The 20,257-nt window shown below is 36.5% G+C and overlaps 1 protein-coding gene across 3 annotated transcripts in view; it reads right to left on the bottom strand.

Annotated features, from left to right (window-relative positions):
* Positions 1-20,257, bottom strand: part of PLCB1 (phospholipase C beta 1) — a 702,980-nt gene that overhangs the window by 131,919 nt on the left and 550,804 nt on the right. For all 3 annotated transcript variants that reach the window (XM_030310083.1, XM_030310080.1, XM_030310081.1), the window contains exons 15-22: positions 19,633-19,700; positions 16,183-16,279; positions 13,635-13,719; positions 11,823-11,947; positions 6,724-6,878; positions 4,060-4,224; positions 1,675-1,774; positions 890-994 (exon numbers count right to left, since the gene is read on the bottom strand). In XM_030310083.1, coding sequence (XP_030165943.1) covers positions 890-994; positions 1,675-1,774; positions 4,060-4,224; positions 6,724-6,878; positions 11,823-11,947; positions 13,635-13,719; positions 16,183-16,279; positions 19,633-19,700 — 900 coding nt within the window. The remainder of the gene's footprint in view (positions 1-889; positions 995-1,674; positions 1,775-4,059; positions 4,225-6,723; positions 6,879-11,822; positions 11,948-13,634; positions 13,720-16,182; positions 16,280-19,632; positions 19,701-20,257) is intronic.

Raw genomic sequence — 20,257 nt, 5'->3', positions numbered from 1 at the left:
ACCCATCCACTGATTCATCATCGATCTTCCACTATTCCATCTAACCATGTAACTACCCACTCATCCATCCAATATTTTGGAAATGGACAAGAGTCAAGACTCTTTGCTACAACCTCAGGAAGATAAAACTCAAAGGAGTTCAGCTCTGACAACCAAACTGGACAGACCCCAACCTGGGATGCTTCAATGCTCTGTATTTTTTTTTTTTTCTTGAGAGGTCCATCCATTCCAGCAATGGCCCACACACTTGTCCTATTTGGCCCAAATAGGTCTTTCATAAATGAAGACCTTTCACATAAAAAACCTGTTTTCCAGACTGTTGAAACAATCCAAATGTTTGGCAGTACGAGACTCATTCACATGTGATTCTGTCTACCTGGAGTGAGTTATGGTTGCCATCTTTGGATGGACATGTGCTCCAAGTTTGCCATAGTCTCCACCACTCCCCAGTAACTTACAACTAGGCTACTTAACATTGTAAGTATTTAAATTTATGATTCCTGGTTGACATTGTCACAAGTTAATTCCTCTAAACTTAGAATCTCACCCACGAAAAGGACCTGGCTTCTAAAACTGGCTGAAGATAAATTCATTGTCCAGACCTAGATACACTGCTGTAGTACCAGGTAGCCTGGATTAGAAAGTGCTGGCCCCAAAAGAATACTACTACTAGTAGATAAATATGCTCAATACTTTATTGGGACTTAAGTGAAATTAAATTAAAACTTATTCACAAAGTTTTGAGCAATTTAATAAACATACGTAGACAAATAGAAGCGATTCTGAGGCCAGAATTTCCTGCCTAGTTTTGGTCCAGTTTTCCTTCCACTAACCCACAAAAATATGGATGGCCCCATATGGAAATATCCCCTCGAGTCAGGTTTTTTACCTGCATATGTATCTGGGACATAGTCTTTCACCTCTATGTAGACAAAGACAGCTGGGAGCATCAGAGGCTGGTTCCTCTCATTCCGCAGACAGATGTAGTGATAGCCTGGAGGGTGACATTAATACTGTGCATTGCGTATTTTATCCACAATGTTAGTTACAACACAGGAACATCTATGTGATGGAAGCGTTTATCTTAGATGACTTTGGATGACAAACAGGTCACTTCTTTCTCATTTTAATTTGCATGGTTTTGAGTGATATTCTTTTTCTCAGCAGACAGGAAAATAATGTCAATTCTGATCATTTTCCTTCCCAATCATGTTTTTCCCCACAAAAGAGAATTTAAAACTGCATGTCATAGACTGAATTATTGGTCCAAATTCTTTTACATGATATCTTGACTTAGGGCTTAGCCATATGCTTTGCTTTGTTAATGATGTGGTGCAAACAGAGGCTTAAAATGAACTTGCAGAGTCAGGCTTGACCTTCTGCATTCCAGTGGGTTGCCACAAAAGTCCACACTGTGAGTGCCACTGTTCCTTCAGCCTGGGCCCCTGAATGAGCACATGTGGAACAGACCTAACTCCAGACCACAGCCTGAAGCTGTGGCTGAGCCCAGCCACACCCTGTGAACCCACAGACCTGTGAGCATAAAGATAAAACACTTGTTATAAGGCATCGAGTCTTCAGATAGCTTCCTAAATCATGCTTTAATAATCACAGATGGCAGTGATGGTTTTCTTTACAACTTTGATAAATAGTTTCTCACCACACTATTCGTACCTGGCCGAATTGCCTGTACAGGCAAGATCCGGTGACCGATAAATTTACCTCCTTCTTCATAAACTGCTATCCTCAAACAGGCCAGAGAAGGAAGAACCACCTAGAGGGACATTAAGGACACTTGTGGTTACAAGAAGGTATAACTGCAAGGAAGGATTAGAAAGGTAATATTCTAACATGCCCTGTGCTTCCAAATTCACATAGAAGTTTCTACTTAACTAACTGATAAAAAGGTAAGTTGTTGCTCTATAACTTTGATTTTCAAAAGGATTACCAGTGATATGGCTTCATCTATGTCTCATCACCTTGTCCTGATGAGGAATTTGTTCCTCATGTAGACCATTTACTTTTAAAAAAAAAAGTTTTTTAATGTTTATTTGTTTTTGAGAGACAGAGAGAGACAGAGCACGAGCAGGGGTGGGGGGTGGGCAGAGAGAGAGGGAGACACAGAATCCGAAGCAGGCTCCAGGCTCTGAGCTGTCTGCATAGAGCCCGATGCAGGTTCGAACCCACGAGCCATGAGATCATGACCTGAACCCAAGTCAGATGCTTAACCGACTGAGCCACCCAGGCACGACCATTTACTTTTGACATGAACATTCTCAAGATGGAAATGATAAAGGTTTAAATATATGTTTAAATATAAAGTTAGTAGTCTTATCACTATTTGAGCATTGACTCTTACATTTTCAAAGCAAATTACTTTTATACTTTCAAAGCAAAAGCAAAAGTACAAAAGAATAGCTTTTAGGAGAGCTTTCAAAGTGAGATTGCTTTATAAATAATTCCCAAATAATCAACAAAAAATTGCTCATTTTTCCTCCTTCAATGTAAAACATGTGTCAAAAACATAGGGCTAATTGTACCCTTAAAAACTGACTTTTGGTAAGAAGAATAAAGTAACATTTATTCAATTCAATTCAATAACATTATTTTCAAAGTGCCAGATATTTTATAAATGTTTTTATTATATCATAAAAATTCTTATTGGGGTGCCTGGGTGGCTCAGTCAGTTAAGCATCCGACTTCGGCCCAGGTCATGATCTCACAGTTTGTGAGTTCAAGCCCCGCGTCAGACTCTGTGCTGATAGCTCAGAGCCTGGAGCCTGCTTTGGATTCTGTGTCTGCCTCTCTCTCTGCCCTTCCCCCACTAAATAAATATTTTTAAAAAATTTTAAAAAGAAAATACTTATTAATAACTCTATGAAGTAGACACTGTTATTAAATCCAATTAACGTATTTAAAATAGTGGGAGAACAGAGACCTTTAACACAAAACTCTCTTTGCAGAAGATGGCCTTTGTAGATCTTTTGGCCAGTTAAAAGCAAAGGGTATGGTAAGTAGTCTATCCCACTTTTTACTGGACTACTGTCCTCCTTTGTGTGACAAGCATGTGTGAAGATTTGCTTTTTGGTGAAGGCAGTGAGAAGGCCCAGTCATATAGAAAAGGTTTTAACTCTATCAGACAGAATCCAGGCAAGATAGAATGATCAGCTACCAGAGGCTAGAGATTACATGAAGTTTAATTTTTTTAATATTAAATTCTTTTTAATGTTTATTTATTTATTTATTTTTTTTTTAAATTTTTTTTAACGTTTATTTATTTTTGGGACAGAGAGAGACAGAGCATGAACGGGGAGGGGCAGAGAGAGAGGGAGACACAGAATCCGAAACAGGCTCCAGGCTCTGAGCCATCAGCCCAGAGCCCGACGCGGGGCTCGAACTCACGGACCGCGAAATCGTGACCTGGCTGAAGTCGGACGCTTAACCGACTGCGCCACCCAGGCGCCCCTAATGTTTATTTATTTTTGAGAGAGAGAGACAGAGTGTGAGTGGGGGAGTGTGAGTGTGCGAGAGAGAGGGAGACACAGAACTCGAAGCAGGCTCCATGCTCCAAGCTATCAGCACAGAGCTTGATGCAGGGCTTGGACTCGCAAACTGTGAGATCATGACCTGAGCCAGATTCGGATGCTTAACTGACCGAGTCACCCAGGCGCCCCTAATTAATATTCTTTTTTAAGAAAGTACAGACTTCCTTCTCTCTGCTACCATATTATTCCTTGCTTCCCACTTCATTTGAGTTACAATGAAAATGTATCATTTATCACTTGTATTATGAGAGGATATGAGTTAATTTATATGTTTTTCTGGTCTTCCAAATGAGGTATACTAGAATTAATTGATTCACAACACAATTCTGAAAATCCAAACAAGTGATTCACAGAGATCTTGAATAGCTTTTAAGATAGTCCCCCAAAGTGCTATTGCTTTATAAATGTGTAAATTCCCAAATGAAGCTACAAATAATTCTCCATGTAATTTTTCCCTCAGAGTGAAACACCTAGAATATGCATTTATATCTCACATCCAGGATATGTGACCAACCTTTTTGAACACAATGGGCTCTTCTTCCCAGACAGGATTTACAGCATTTCCTTGTGATGTTTTGGTCTTAAATGCCTTCCTCCTTGTATCCACAGGCAAACCAAACATATCCACTTCCACATAGGTCCCAACTTTCTTATCAGAAAGAAACTGACCTGAAATAATCTAGAAAACAATAAAAAAGGAAGTCTTGAGAAATGAATAAGTGATATAAGAGAATACTTTAGGGAGGTACAAATGCTGGTTGGTAGAATTATAACCAAAATGAAATAGAGGCAAATGTACAAATATAATTTTTCATTTGGTTAAAGAACTGGTAGAGGAACCTTGAAAATGCTGAGTTTAGAAGGAGTCAGTTAATAAGACAAAGTTGTATAGGAGGAAATAAATGAACAAATACCAAAAATTTGATGAGATTATACTTTTTGTACTTGAGATACATCTGTTAAATACTGAAGATTGATCTTCAGAGCCAACTAAATATAAAGGTTTTTCTAATACTTAAAGAGGTTACAAGAGGAAAAAAAAAACCCTCACCTTAGCAAAGCCACAATGATAATAAAAACAAAAACCAAATATTAACTTAAACTGTCTAGTCCAGCTTATCATCACTCCTAACCCCAACCTTAGGCATCCACACAATTATGGGTATCCTTGCCTAGCTACAAAATTTATGGATATTGTAGAGTTAACAGAGAGTTTAAAATCACATATTCTGGTGGCCAAGAGCTTTCTGAGCTCAAGTTTGTGAAAGAGGACAGAATTATCAAGATGATGTCAGGGCTAGAAATGGGACACAATGGTGGCCTGAGAATGGCCCTCAGCGGCTCAGCAAGGCCAGTAGCTACATGCTGATGTGGTCAGAAATTCCAAACAGGTTAGAGAGAAAAACGAGGAAGAAGCCATCTGAATTTGCCCAAGATAACTCATTTTTCCTGAATGTTCTCTTTAGCCTGAATGCGTGGGACCTGCTAGCAACATTCTCTGTTTAATTTGAGGTTCTACATGAGAACAACTTAGCAGACATTTTATATATTTGAAACTTCCAGGTTATGTGAGTCACACTGGGAAATCAGATGCACCAAGGATTCTGTGTGCTTAAGATGTTCGATTAAAGCAGAGGTCCTTAGCTAAATTAATGACACTAACCCTCAATGTTCCCATCAGTAACATAGGATGGTGGAACACCTCTTGAGTTCCCAAGTCCATTCTGGCACTATGACGTCTATGTCAAAAGGTCAAAACAAAGGCGCCACTGGACGGACATGAGCCAGATCTTGGGTCTGGCTATCATGTTAAAGACAGGATGGGCTGTCCATTCCAAGGACACCAACAACTGCAACAGTGTCTCCATTCTGGACTCGGGCAACAGTTCACATCCATTGGGGTCTCAACTGTTTTCCCTCAACTCACTTTCTATGTTATTTTTATAACTACTTACACTGTCATGGTAGAATTTAAAAAAAATAAATAAGCGAGAAAACATGCACAAAACAAGATGAATTGGAGGACAAGAACAAAATTATTAGTTTGATCCAACTACACCAACAATTGACAAGGGTTCTAAAAATAGCATTTTGTCAGTGTGTGATGCTTACGAGTTTATCTTCATCAAACTCGGCAGGAATTAAACATCCTTTGCTGAAAAGAGTTTCCTAAAATAAACATAATCTCCAAGCTCTAATTCTGCCAACTCCACTCTTCAGATACATGGTGTGAAGTAATTTCAAAAGATATAATTTTGAGACACTTCATTGAAATTTTATTTTTGATGTTCAGTATCAAGTGACATAAATTTTAAAGTAAAAATGGGCTCAATAGGCTTAGGGTAGATATAAATTAGTAAAACTGTTACTTTTTTTTTTTTTTTACAAAGTTTTTCATATGCCTTTGGTTTAAGGTCAATCTGAAAATTGCATTTATGTCCAATAAAAAACATTTCTTAGTTCCACAGTTATCTAGCTAAACAAGGAAAGAAATAAAACTTTAAAGAAGTAAATGAAACAGCCACAACAACCAAGAGCTTATAGAATTCACGTATAAATCTCCTTATAAAGATGATTTTTCATTCATAGTATAAAATATTTTCTTATAGCTAAAAACATTATATCTGATATAACATCAATTTCAAAGACTGCAGAAATCATTTTGAATTTATATTTTAGGGTCAGGTATATATCTAATGAAGCAATTCTTTTACTTAGGATCATTACTATGTGTTTTAAGTCCCTGATTTTCAAAATGGTAAATTGAGAGCTTTTATTCAGCCTTTAGCAATTTACTGAGAGAATACTTTTTCTCTAATTTTTCTCAGTGTGGATATTTTTCTAGAACTAATGGAGAAATAAAAGACCAGAAGGTTTTTTTCCAACATAGGTCAATGATCTTTACACCAAAAGAAAGGACCGACCATGGAGACTCTCCAACTTGGTTTATTGATTTAGGGTCCAATTTATCCTATTAAAGAGTAGGGCTTAGTCCCTTTATCCCATGTGTGGAGCTTCTGAAACTTGTAATTTGGAGAGAATTAGTCCTTAAAAAAAATGCAAGAAGGAGGTGGAGATATTGCTAGCAACTAAATTTTTGATGACTTACTTCTTTATGCAATGTGGGTAATGTTCAAGACTTTTGCTGGTGACAGTTTTGTAATAGAGAGGTACATACCTTCACAGATAAAGTGTTGGCCACTATCCCATCTACGATGCCTTCGGTGAATGGATCAAAGTGCTTGTCGGGTCTCCTCATGAACTCTGGCTTTAATCTGTAGCCACTTTTCCCATTGTATTCATACATCCCCATATTTATTTGCATAGCCAGGTCTGAATATCAAAAACACAAACCTTATTGTGATGATATTCATGTTTAGAGCAAGAAAGTAAGATTGTATTATAGTCCATTTTTACTACCCTTTTTAAAAAGAAATATTTCTTCATTTGTAGAAACTTAGGAAACACAGAGAAGAAAAAAATCTAGCTGTACTCCAAATCTAGAGATGAACCACTGCCAACTGGTTGGTATATATTCTGTTTTTCTCTTCTAATATGTTGTGAATGTGTAATATGTCCATTTCACTAAATATTTGTCTGCTTTACTTTTAACAGCTGTGCAAACTCTTTTTGAATAGATTCATTTGCTAAATCATTTTAAAATCTTTGAATCCATCATTAATGGCAGTCTTAGGAGTGAAATTTCTAGGTCAAAAGATGTGTTGTAGGAAAATGATGTGTACTTTTTGATGCCCTGCCAAGATGTCCTTCAGAAAGCTCATGCCACTTTACGCCTCTAATCCATGCTTTTGAGCATGGACTTCCCTGCACCTCACCAAAAAGGAAAAAATTCTTTTTTTTTTTAATTTATAGGAAAAAGGATTTCTTTAAAAAATTTTTAAAAATGTTTATTTATTTTTAATTGTATTTATTTTTATTTATTTATTTATTATTATAACTTTATTATTATTTTTTAAATTTATTTTATTTTATTTTTATTATTTTATTTTACTTTATATTTTATCATTTTTCTTAAAAAATTTTTTTAATGTTTATTTACTTTTGAGAGAGAGAGAGAGAGAGTGCTCTCGCATAAATGGGGGAGGGGCAGAGAGAGAGGGAGACCCAGCATCTGAAGCAGGCTCCAGGCTCTGAGCTGTCAGCACAGACCGACCTGGGGCTCAAATCCACGAACCATGAGATCATGACCTGAGTCAAAGTTGGACGCTTAACCCTCTGAGCCACCCAGGCGGCCCCAGGATTTCTTTTTTTTAATTTGCATTTCTTTTACTTACCACCTGTATCTAATTACACATTGACTCCTTTCTAATGAACAAAACTTATTCCTAAAAGTTTTCCTAAGACTCAGTCAGTGTATGAAATGAACGTCCACATGAATTGCAATTTGTAAGGTTAAAAAAAACACATTTAAGGTCATAGGGAATCTGGGAAGCTGCCATTTGTTCTAGATTGTTTGAGTCATGACTCATCTCTATTTAGGAGGATGGTAGAGAGGTAATGGTAGGATTATTTCAAAGTTCCATGTAACCAATCATTTTTAGAGCAGGGAAAATAAGTGAAATTTTATCTCTCAATTTATTAAGCTATGGTAACTATGATACTAAAATTGGGCAAAATACCAAACAAAAAAAAAAAAGGAAAGGAAATGATGGATTTGAAAAAATAATTGACATCAAAAGTGTAAAAAAATTACAATAGCAAATTGTATGTTCTAAAAAATAACACACAACAAGAAAGTAACATTTATCCCAGGAACAAAAGGATAATTACTTATTGGGAGATATATTTACTCACAAAAGAAGAAATGAATATATCATCATCCCAATAAATGCCAAATGGCATTTAATAACATTAACATAAATTCCTCAAACACTATTAGTCAATTAGGACGGGTGCATACAGTAGTCCCCACTTAACCATGGGAGATATGTTCTAAGACCCCAGTGGATGTCTGAAACCACAGATAGTACCAAACTCTACATATATTATGGTTTTTTTCCTATACACACATAGCTATGATAAAGTTTAACTTACAAATTAGGCACGATAAGATATTAACAATAATAATAAAATGGAACAATAATAACAATATACTGTAATAATGGTTATGTGAATATGGTCTCTCTTTCAAGATGTTTAAATTTTTTAGTGTTTATTTAATTTTGAGAGAGAGAGACAGACTGTGAGCAGAAAGGCACAGAGACAGCATTACACAGAAGCCAAAGCAGGCTTCAAGCAGTCAGCACAGAGCCCGATGCAGGGCTCGAACTCATGAACTGTGAGACCATGACCTGAGCTGAAGTTAGTCCTAACCGACTGAGCCACCCAAGCACCCCTCAAGATACGTGACCTAATGTACTGTACTCACCCTTCTTTTTGTGATGTTCATGAGATGATAAAATGCCTACAGGATGAGAGGAAGTGAGGTGAATGACGTAGGCATTGTGATGTAGATGTAGTGTTAGGCTACTTTTGACCTGACAATAAGTCAGAAGGAGGATCATCTGCTTCCAGATCCTGTTTGACCACAGGTAACTGAAACCAGGATAAATGAAACTATGGATAAGGGGGACTATTGTACTCCTTTAGTGTGTGAGAGAATATCTGTCTCAGTCATAGCCAACATCTACTCAAAGCTGCCCACTCTTAATACTATTATTTAATACGATTGTAGAATGGTCAGTCCAAAGCACTAGGAAGGGAAAAAAAAACATAGATGTGATTACATTGTGATTGTGTATCTGAAAAAAAAACAACAGAAGCTACCAGCAAAATAAGTTATTATGAGAGTTCAGAAGGGTGATTATAAAATGAACTTATTTATAAAATAAATATACATATATCAATATCCAAAAGCAATCTGTTAAAAATATGTTTAAAAAAAAGGCTTTCATCTAAAGAAACTATCTTTCAGATGAAGACAAGTGATTTTGCTGAGAGACCTAATGTAAGAATTTTCATTTATTTATTTATATTATACAAACTTTTTAATATTTATTTTTGAGAGAGAGAAAGAGTGCAAGCAGGTGAGGGACAGAAAGAGGGAGACACAATGTAAGAATTTTTAAAATGAAGAGAAAAACATTCTTTCTGTGCTAAAAAAATAAAAAATAAAAGGTGTCAGTTTTCTTCATACTTCTTAAAATTCAAAATTGAATGTGATTTTAAACAAAATATTTTTTTTCAGTGGGGAGAGGGAAACAATATAACAATTAAACTAATGTAAATTTAATATCATTTTATGCACAATCCCATTTCTTTCTCAGTGAGGGCAAGGGAAATAATAGTAAGTAAATTAAATTCATTTGGAATAGGGATCCCACTGGCAATGGCAAGACAAGTACTAAAAATTAATAGCCATGAAGGAGAATCTCCACTTCCAGATATTAGACCATATTATTAAGCATTACAATAATAACAGTGAGCTATTGGCTCCAGGAAGGCAGACAAATTTATTAGTAGAGAAGAATATAACTGGAAAAAAATGGACCCAAATTAATCACCTGCCAAAAAGCTACATCTACTAAGTATTTTCAGTTTAGTGTAAAAAAGGATTGATTTCTTACTGAGATTATATACTAAAATTAAATTTGGATGGTTGAAAGAGTCAAATTACAAATTAAAAGAAAAAAAAAAAACATGAGAGAAACAGAAGTAATCTGGGTCTAATCCTGGGGCGGAAAGACTATAATAATAAAAGTAAGCCAAGACTCCATAAAATAAAACATGAATCAACCCAATCTCTTCTGTTTCATGAAATATGACAACATGCCCATTATATAAAAAGCGCTGTTGTAAGTGGATAGAAAATTGACAATAGTCCTAAATACGCAGTTTATAAAAACACAAATATAAAAATCGAAACACATATTTAAAATGTTCAACCTAAATAATAATCAAAGAAGTAAAATTAAAGCAACAATGAGAAAATATTTTGTCTGGAATATTATTAGTATTATTATTATTTAATTATAACACTTAACTGAAATCTCAAATGAGAGAGAATACTTCATATCATACACTGCTGATGGAAGAGAAATCCAGTGTAACATTTTTTTTGAATTTGTTAAAGGCACAGATTTTTAAAAATCATTTTATTTTTTTTTCATCATGATAAATGTACTCTTAATCACCATCACCTATTTCACCCATCCCCTCACCCCTTTCCCATCCAGTAACCATCAGTTTGTTCTCTATAGTTAAACGTCTGTTTTTTGGTTTGTCTCTCTTTTTCTACTTTGCTCACTTGTTTTGTTTCCTAAATTCCACATATGAGTGAGATCATATGGTATTTGTCTTTCTCTGACCAAGCTTATTTTACTTAGCATTACACTCTCTAGTTTTATCCATGCTGTTGCAAATGGCAAGATGTCATTCTTTTGATGGCTGAATAATATTCCTACATACATATATATTTATGTGTGTGTATATATATATATATATATATATATATATAAATACCGTATGTGCCTTACCCATTCCTCTATCAACGGATGCTTCCATAATTTGGCTCTTTTAAATAATGCTGCAATACACATAGGGGTGCATGTATCCCTTTGAGTTAGTGTTTTGTATTTTTTTTGGTAAATGCCCAACATTTTTGATGGACAATTTTGTATATTATATGAATATTCTTGAAACATTCACATATTTTAACAGAGTAATTCTATTTTAGGAACTTTTCCAAAAGAACATTAGGATATACACTTGACAATTTATATTCAAGATGTTCTCTGAGAATTATTTATAGTAGAAAAAAAAATTCCTTAATGTCCAGAGATAGGAAATGGATTTGAGTGAATTGTGAAACGTGCTTAATATACAGCTATTAAAATTTTTATCTCTATATAGCATTTAAATACATACACATTTTAAACAAATGAAAAAGGATGTATATACATAACTCCAAATCCTTACAGATTACAAAGCTGAAAGTTAAGTGTTGATTTTCTGAGTGGCAGTGTTCCTGGGCAGTTTTATTGTTTCTTTATACTTTTCTGAATTTTCCAAATTTCCTACAATATATACATATTACTTTAAAAAGCATAAAAATTTTTGTTTGAAAGTAATATGGAACCACTAGAAATAAAGACTTGGTTATAAACTATTAAAGATAATTTCTCCATTTTCAAAAGCTATTTTTCTTTTGCAGTGATATTTTCCCTTCATTGAAATCTGCTTCTGTTTGCTTTTCAGTCAAGTCTGGAAATACAGCTTTCTAACAGAATGGAAATGAGCTTTAACTGTGCTACTTACCCACAGTTTGAAAATTAAGTGCAACCATTTGGCAACCAGCATTCCAGAAGAGCTGAGGCATGTAGTTGGATGAATCCACACGGGTTCCTTTTGGATATATCCTACTGAGCTGCATTTTGTTATATCTGGACCATCATGTTAAGTAGTGAATACAATTATAAAAATAATTAGCCCATACCATTAACTTAGAAGCCACCTTTCTTCTTTCTCCATTGGGAAATGAACTAAATATTGATGATCTCATTGGGCTAGTGGATGAAAAATGTCAAAAACTTCTGAACACACAGAATAAATGTGGTTTTATAATATAAATGTACTATAGCACCTTTGCTGAGCCTTGTGGGTGAAAACTAATGAGGAAGAAAAAATGATTAAGTCAAAGTCAGTGTAATTTGGGGGAGATTTTATTGAGGGTAGGCTTAACGATTAAAGACACAGGAGTAAACTCAAGTGTGCCAAAGCACGTGACAGGATGATAACGTCTTTGGCGGAAGCAGATAATGTGAACTGCATGGTTGTTTTTGAAATGCTTTCTGCTCATTTTTTAACCTTCTCTGAGAAGGTTATTTGCTATATGCTATTTGCCAAGACTGTGGTACTCTTTATGATTGATAGCAAGGTCAAGATGGCACAGAAGGTTCTGACCTTGTTCCGTATGTTAGTTCCTACTGTAATCAGTTTTCCATCTTGAGAACCTTTTAGTTACTGAGTACTATGTAGCTATTAAACAATGCTATGTTCTTAAAACACAACTCCTATTACCAAATTTGGTGGAAGTCAGCTAAGGTTTTGAGCTCAGGCAGGGAAATTAGGCGTAAAAGGACCTGTATCTTATTTCTGGAAGTTGCTAGCTATAGGATCTAGGGCAAGTCATTTTGCTCTTTTCCGAGTGAGTTTCCTCCCCTGCTTGATAGATTGAAAAATCCCTACATCCCAGGCTTATTGTGAGGATGAAATGTGATAAGACATCTAATGTAAGGTCTATAAAACAGTCAATGCTTAATAGTGTGACTTTGTTTATGGAGTTTACATTTGCTCCCTCTCCTCTTGTTGATGAGTTCTAAAAGTCACTTTTTTTTTTTTTAATTTTAGGACTTATTTCATGAAATTGGGCTGTTTGAGGCATTTACTATTGCTTCCATAAATAATTTAAAGACGTTTCATTTTTAATTTATGGATAAAAATCAAAGGTTTTTGTTGTCAGAATTATCAACAAAGCCATTGTTAGTAATATATATTTATATTCTGTTTTTTAAGTTTTTGTTTTGTGTGTGTGTGTGTGAGTGTGCGTGTGTGTAATCTCTATACCCAGCGTGGGGCTCAAAGTTATGACCCCAAGTTCAAGAGTCACATGCTCTTCCAAATGAGCCAGGCAGGTGCCTCTATATTTATATCCTTGTCATCATTCCAACTGTTTTCTGATTGGACATCTATTACATGTATGTGTATACACTGTACATATATCTTACGTATGTATAAAGTATATTACACACTTTACACATGCTGTCCCTAACCCAATGAGCAAACTGGTGTCACCATATTCAGAAGGATTAAGCCAATTGCCAAAGGACAAAGATGGTGTGAAAATACCCTTGAAACCTGAGCTTCCTTTATTGCAAGACCAGTTGTCTTTTCCATATGCCAGCCCCCACCTCTCAGCCATGCATCTGAAGCCAGAAACTGTCCATCACACCCAGGTATCAGACATAAGCCATTTCATACATCTTCTCCTTTTCAAAACAGAAATCAAACAAATGGCACGTGCGGCTTTGGCTGGGTCATTTCAGCAGTCAATCGTCAAATCAAGGATACTCTACAAATTCCACCGGAGACTTTGTCAGTTGCTCGAGTCCTTTGGTTTCCACGAAGGAAGACATTTCAAAACTTCTATTTCTTTCTGAGTTAACGACAACAAAAAAGGGTGAGGAGTAAAATTCAACGGTACAAGTTATAACGTGTAAGATGGAGGCATATGTTCAGTGAAGTTAGGGCGACGAATCCTCATTGTATAACTTTATATATGTATTTCTTCAGTCAAAGCTGAGTCTTCTAAGAAGCTGTCTCTTCTAATACTACCTGAGTCAGATTTGCTTATGGTCATGCAAGTTAGGGATACAATGGCATTAGGATGGGGAAGTGGATTTTAGATATGGCTAGAGTGGTCAATGAAAGCTATTTCAAAAGACGAAGAACCCTGGGGGACTCTTTTGTTCTAAATCCATTCAGATTGGTTTTTCTGACTCTCTCTTTTACACCCCACCTTGTCATTGCCTCAGTTTGTACACACCCCCTCAGTTCAAGTAACTAATGTGACATTAAGATTAGGGTATTTCAAAGCAGAAGGATCCTTGGACATTTTCCAGTCTGATGGCCTCATTTTCAGATTGGATAAGAGAGGCTGGAGAGATGAATGTGTTAGATATCTCAATATAATACAAAAGCAATATTTTGAAAGTGGAATCCAAACTTCTGATTAGAATGGAAGAAACAAAACAAAGTTATTTTAGTTTGTAAAGTCTAAGAGTCCAACAGCTTCTCTGTCCTCTTTCCAACTAAACTTCAAAGTGTTACACACAGTACTGAGGCAAATGTCATTCAGAGTGGTTGCACAGTTCTCAGTTTTTTTTTTTTTTTTCAACGTTTATTTATTTTTGGGACAGAGAGAGACAGAGCATGAACGGGGGAGGGTCAGAGAGAGAGGGAGACACAGAATCGGAAACAGGCCCCAGGCCCTGAGCCATCAGCCCAGAGCCCGACGCGGGGCTCGAACTCCCGGACCGCGAGATCGTGACCTGGCTGAAGTCGGACGCTTAACCGACTGCGCCACCCAGGCGCCCCCACAGTTCTCAGTTTTTAAATGGAGTTCCCTTTGATGCATTTCCCCCTCTTTGATGCCCACTTTCCATGAATAAAGCCTCACTGTTCTTTCTAATATAACCTGGAGTCTTTTATCCATCTATCTCCTTATCTTCCCCAATTTTTAATCGGCTCTAAAGGAAAACCTTACTTCTCTTATTTTGGCCCATCAAAAACCTATTTTCATATGACTAATTATTTTAAGCATTACTGCTAATTAAAATTAAGTCAATTCAGTAGGTGCTTTGTAACATATGTGCAGTATTATTTTTTTTGATGTATTTTGATATTCTTTTAAAAAAATAAAGTGATACAATGATATCAAACACAAGGAGAAATGGACTTGTTTGTAAATCTTTGGTCCATGCTGTTGTTACCAGGTTTGAAGGATGTTCTTTCTCAATCTGGCTAGTTGTTTAGGAGCTTTTGACTCATGAATTAGGCAAACTCATTTTACAGCCAACGAAAACTATAGAAATATAAAAATTACTATTTTAGGATGTTTCAAATTGAACAACTTGTGGTAAGATGCACCAGCAATTACAGAAATCAAAAAAAATGTTGGAATATTTATATATAAACTGTATTAGAAGTTAAATTCCTCATTGTAGAGATACAGGTACCATATACTACAAAGTTGAAGCTCTTTGGGCAAAATTATACAATTATACATTAGTGTGTACGGTAGAAGCTTAGATTTTGATGTATCTATAAAACTATGCCTTATAAGAGGCTGCTATATTTCAGCAAAAATTCTGCCTTTAAAAGCACACTCATAAAAGCAGCTAAAATGTCTCAAGGATTCTCTTAACCTGATAGCATCTTACATTTCATACAAAAAAAGGGGGGGCAATTTCACAAAAGAGCTCTTTTCTTCAGCTGGGGGAAAGATGCTATTTCTTTTTTCTTTGCATCCAGTATGGATGTGTAGTTGGAGGAAGAGAGAACACTAAATGATGTGAAGTTAATGTTATAAAACAGGCTGGACAAATGGAATGTGTGTGAAGTGATTGATTTGGTTCTATTTTTAGTTATGAGGGTTAACCACGTCTCTGGCTGCTCCCCGCTCCCCCCCTTCTGGGGGGCAGGTAGATAGTTTATTTCAACACTGTCTCTTATATAACGGAAGGAGCCCATTATGTTGTTGAACAAAAACGACTGTGAAACTCTCAATCAGCTGTACTCTGGCCTAATACCTTTCAGATAACTGTGTGTGGCCTACAGCCCCATGACGAATTTTGGGGTAACATCGTGGAATACTTTCTTACATGGTTTTAATCGTCAACTCAGGCACGTATTCAAGACTTCACAGAATAGTTCTGTTAAGGGTAACATTCTTTGTTCTAACTACCTTGTATTTAAGATATATTCATTATAGTCTCCCCCTCTCTCTGCTCCACCTCCACTTACTCCCTCTCTCTCAAAAATAAATGAACATTAAAAAACAATTTAAGATACACTCATTATATGTTACATTAGAGGTTCTTCTCCAGGGAAAACTTACTTTTTGAAGTTTCAAAGGACTCAAACTTGACTGGCTGAATATAGTTCACCAGGTTAGACATCTCTTCTGTGGCCATGGCCTCACTGCCAGCAGTACCCTGGAAGCAGAAATAAAAATGACATTCCCAGAGTCAGCATTACATTACCAAGGATTATGTTCCCAGGGCAATGATCAAGCGGCCCACGAGAGAGAACACCATTCCTTCTCTTCTGAAAATGATTATCGCCAACAGGAAAATTCACCACAGGAGAAAATTTACTCGTATGTTAGGCAAATATGGGGTGGCATACGGGGTGTTTAGGGGCAGCTCCCAGTGTGCTCAGTGACCAGCATTATCAGCCTGAGAGCTTATTAGAGATGTAGCATCTCAGCCTCCACCACTGGCCTCCAGAATCAGAATCTGCATTTTACTAAGGCGATTCAAATGCACATTACAGTTGGAGAAGCACTAAGCTATATGTCACTGGTCATAGCATAAATTCCTTAGCTGATGTCTAAGGTTAAGAAATCAAGAAATCAAGAATTCACTGTACAAGATGAAAATTAGTATGTAGCTGACTGCCAGTGAACCAAAAAAAATTTGTTTTTAAAAAAAGGTTGCCTTGTGGAAATAGGTTGGGGTCGGTGAACAAATATTAGTTTTCTTTATAAATGTTCATCCCTCCCTGCCTTCTTGGTTCCTGTGTGCCTATCAGGCAAGCAGTACAATACAGCACAGGGGTTAGTAGCTAAGATTCTAAAGCCAGATTGCCTAATTTCAAATTCCAAGCCCACCACTTAGAAGCTGTGCAATCTTGGGCAAATTACTTAACTGTTCTGTGCCTCAGTTTACTCACCTGTTAAATTAGAATAAAACCAGTCCCAATAGCATATTGAGCTTTTGCGATTATTAAACGAGTTAATTTATGTGAAAGAGCTCAGAACAGTACCTGGCACATAGTAAAACCTCATGTTACTTTAGTATTACTTGCTATTACATATCACTTTGATAAAGTTTTTAATAAAGGAGAAAACCAATACTGCAGTATTGGCATGGACAGACCTCTGTAGACTGATGTAATATTCTCTCCCATTTTTAGAAGAGAGAATACATGCAGACATGATTTCTTTTTTTTTTTTTTATGAAATTTATTGACAAATTGGTTTCCATTCAACACCCAGTGCTCATCCCAAAAGGTGCCCTCCTCAATACCCATCACCCACCCTCCCCTCCCTCCCACCCCCCATCAACCCTCAGTTTGTTCTCAGTTTTTAACAGTCTCTTATGCTTTGGCTCTCTCCCACTCTAACCTCTTTTTTTTTTTTTTCCTTCCCCTCCCCCATGGGTTCCTGTTAAGTTTCTCAGGATCCACATAAGAGTGAAACCATATGGTATCTGTCTTTCTCTGTATGGCTTATTTCACTTAGCATTACACTCTCCAGTTCCATCCACGTTGCTACAAAGGGCCATATTTCATTTTTTCTCATTGCCACATAGTACTCCATTGTGTATATATACCACAATTTCTTTATCCATTCATCAGTTGATGGACATTTAGGCTCTTTCCATAATTTGGCTATTGTTGAGAGTGCTGCTATGAACATTGGGGTACAAGTGCCCCTATGCATCAGTACTCCTGTATCCCTTGGATAAATTCCTAGCAGTGCTATTGCTGGGTCATAGGGTAGGTCTATTTTTAATTTTCTGAGGAACCTCCACACTGCTTTCCAGAGCGGCTGCACCAATTTGCATTCCCACCAACAGTGCAAGAGGGTTCCCGTTTCTCCACATCCTCTCCAGCATCTATAGTCTCCTGATTTGTTCATTTTGGCCACTCTGACTGGCGTGAGGTGATACCTGAGTGTGGTTTTGATTTGTATTTCCCTGATAAGGAGCGACGCTGAACATCTTTTCATGTGCCTGTTGGCCATCTGGATGTCTTCTTTAGAGAAGTGTCTATTCATGTTTTCTGCCCATTTCTTCACTGGGTTATTTGTTTTTCGGGTGTGGAGTTTGGTGAGCTCTTTATAGATTTTAGATACTAGCCCTTTGTCCGATATGTCATTTGCAAATATCTTTTCCCATTCCGTGGGTTGCCTTTTAGTTTTGTTGGTTGTTTCCTTTGCTGTGCAGAAGCTTTTTATCTTCATAAGGTCCCAGTAATTCACTTTTGCTTTTAATTCCCTTGCCTTTGGGGATGTGTCGAGTAAGAGATTGCTACGGCTGAGGTCAGAGAGGTCTTTTCCTGCTTTCTCCTCTAAGGTTTTGATGGTTTCCTGTCTCACATTTAGGTCCTTTATCCATTTTGAGTTTATTTTTGTAAATGGTGTGAGAAAGTGGTCTAGTTTCAACCTTCTGCATGTTGCTGTCCAGTTCTCCCAGCACCATTTGTTAAAGAGGCTGTCTTTTTTCCATTGGATGTTCTTTCCTGCTTTGTCAAAGATGAGTTGGCCGTACGTTTGTGGGTCTAGTTCTGGGGTTTCTATTCTATTCCATTGGTCTGTGTGTCTGTTTTTGTGCCACAGACATGATTTCTTTTGAAAACGCCTGTAGCAATATTTAGGTTAAATGTTAATTGGGAAATATTCATTTGCAAATGGGCCATCCAATTAGTAAGGCAGTTTTGAATGGTCAAGAATCAGTGATAAAAGTTATGCACAATTGAAATAATTACCAGGAAGAACTACTTTACCAGGCCTGTTAATAGTTTTCCTCCTGGACACTAACTTGAAATTTAGTGGAGGAACATAATTAATCAAAACTTTAGACAACATTAAAGGAAATAAGTGTAAGAGGAAGAACATTATGTAAGAACAGCTTATTATTTGTTATTTATACCTGAGACAGACACTTTCCAATATATTTGAGGGAATATTCAGTGTAAACTTTTGGACTAAGACTCTTGCTAAAACAAAGTTTTGAAATTCCAATGGACTTATCTCAGATTCACTTCTAGATCCTGTGCAATTAATATTTCTTAGCTGATGAAGTTATTTGGGGTGTTTTAGCTTACATCATCAGTAAGGAGCTCTAGTCATTTCAAAATTACAATAATGGAGTTAATGTCATATTTCTGAACATTTCTCCAAAACTCCACGTTTTCTCTGGATTTGGGGCCATTTGACCAACAATTTAATTGCCTCAAAAATTGAAGCAGGCATTGGATGTCACAAATTTTGAATTCACCCTCCAGAGACCCCATTTGATGGAAGTCTTGGCAGCATTGATCATCACAGAGAACTTTTGCTCAATGCTGTGCTTATTCCTTTATTGACTCAAGTGCACATTTTTAGTGATTCAAGTGCACATTTTCATTTTCCAACAGGGTAGCAGGTTTAAAATGAACTATGACGCTTTTGACCACTAGATGGCAGAAGGAGACCATGAACTATATGTCCAGATGGCACAGCAGGGACTGACAAACTAGGGGATGAGCTTCTGTGACCAGAAGTCAGTTCCTAGACACCTACCTCATCCATTGAAGATTTTTTACAGTCGTCATCATCATCATCGTCGTCACTCTCAGTATCAGCTTCCCCTGTCAAATTTTAATAACAGATCATGAAGTAAACAAACATTTACAAGTTTGAAGCACATGTTAACAGGTGCATTACAAAAAATTTCCTTGGAAATTGGCATAACACTGTTTTAAAATTATTCATTTGGATATTTAAATTTTGTAAATTATATAGAATTGTATTGAGATTTGGAATATGGATATTTTTTCTAAATTTACTTTGTGAATACCATTTGAAATGTCCAAATTCTATTAAAAACTCTTAACATTTTTATCAGTATGTTTAAGAAGATATGGCGTCATCTACATTTAGCTTTCTATGGTACACACATCCTATATGGAAGTGTATGTTGTCTTTGGGGGTCTCTAGGACTCTGAAAGATAAACTCTCTTTTTCCCACTTTTCCCTCTTTTTCTGAGCCTTGATTCTTCCATGTGATGCTTGCAGCACTCAGTGACTTTACCGCTACTTTTCTGAGGCCATAGAGGACCTCACAGTTAAGGCCGAGTATTTGATCTGGGACAGGAAAGGCACGGCTGTGGCAGCACACCTGATGACACAAAAATTGTAAAGTAAC

The sequence above is a fragment of the Lynx canadensis genome, chromosome A3 (assembly GCF_007474595.2).
Source record: "Lynx canadensis isolate LIC74 chromosome A3, mLynCan4.pri.v2, whole genome shotgun sequence".
NCBI classification, from domain to species: Eukaryota; Metazoa; Chordata; class Mammalia; order Carnivora; family Felidae; genus Lynx; species Lynx canadensis.
This window is presented reverse-complemented; position numbering and strand designations above follow the sequence as displayed.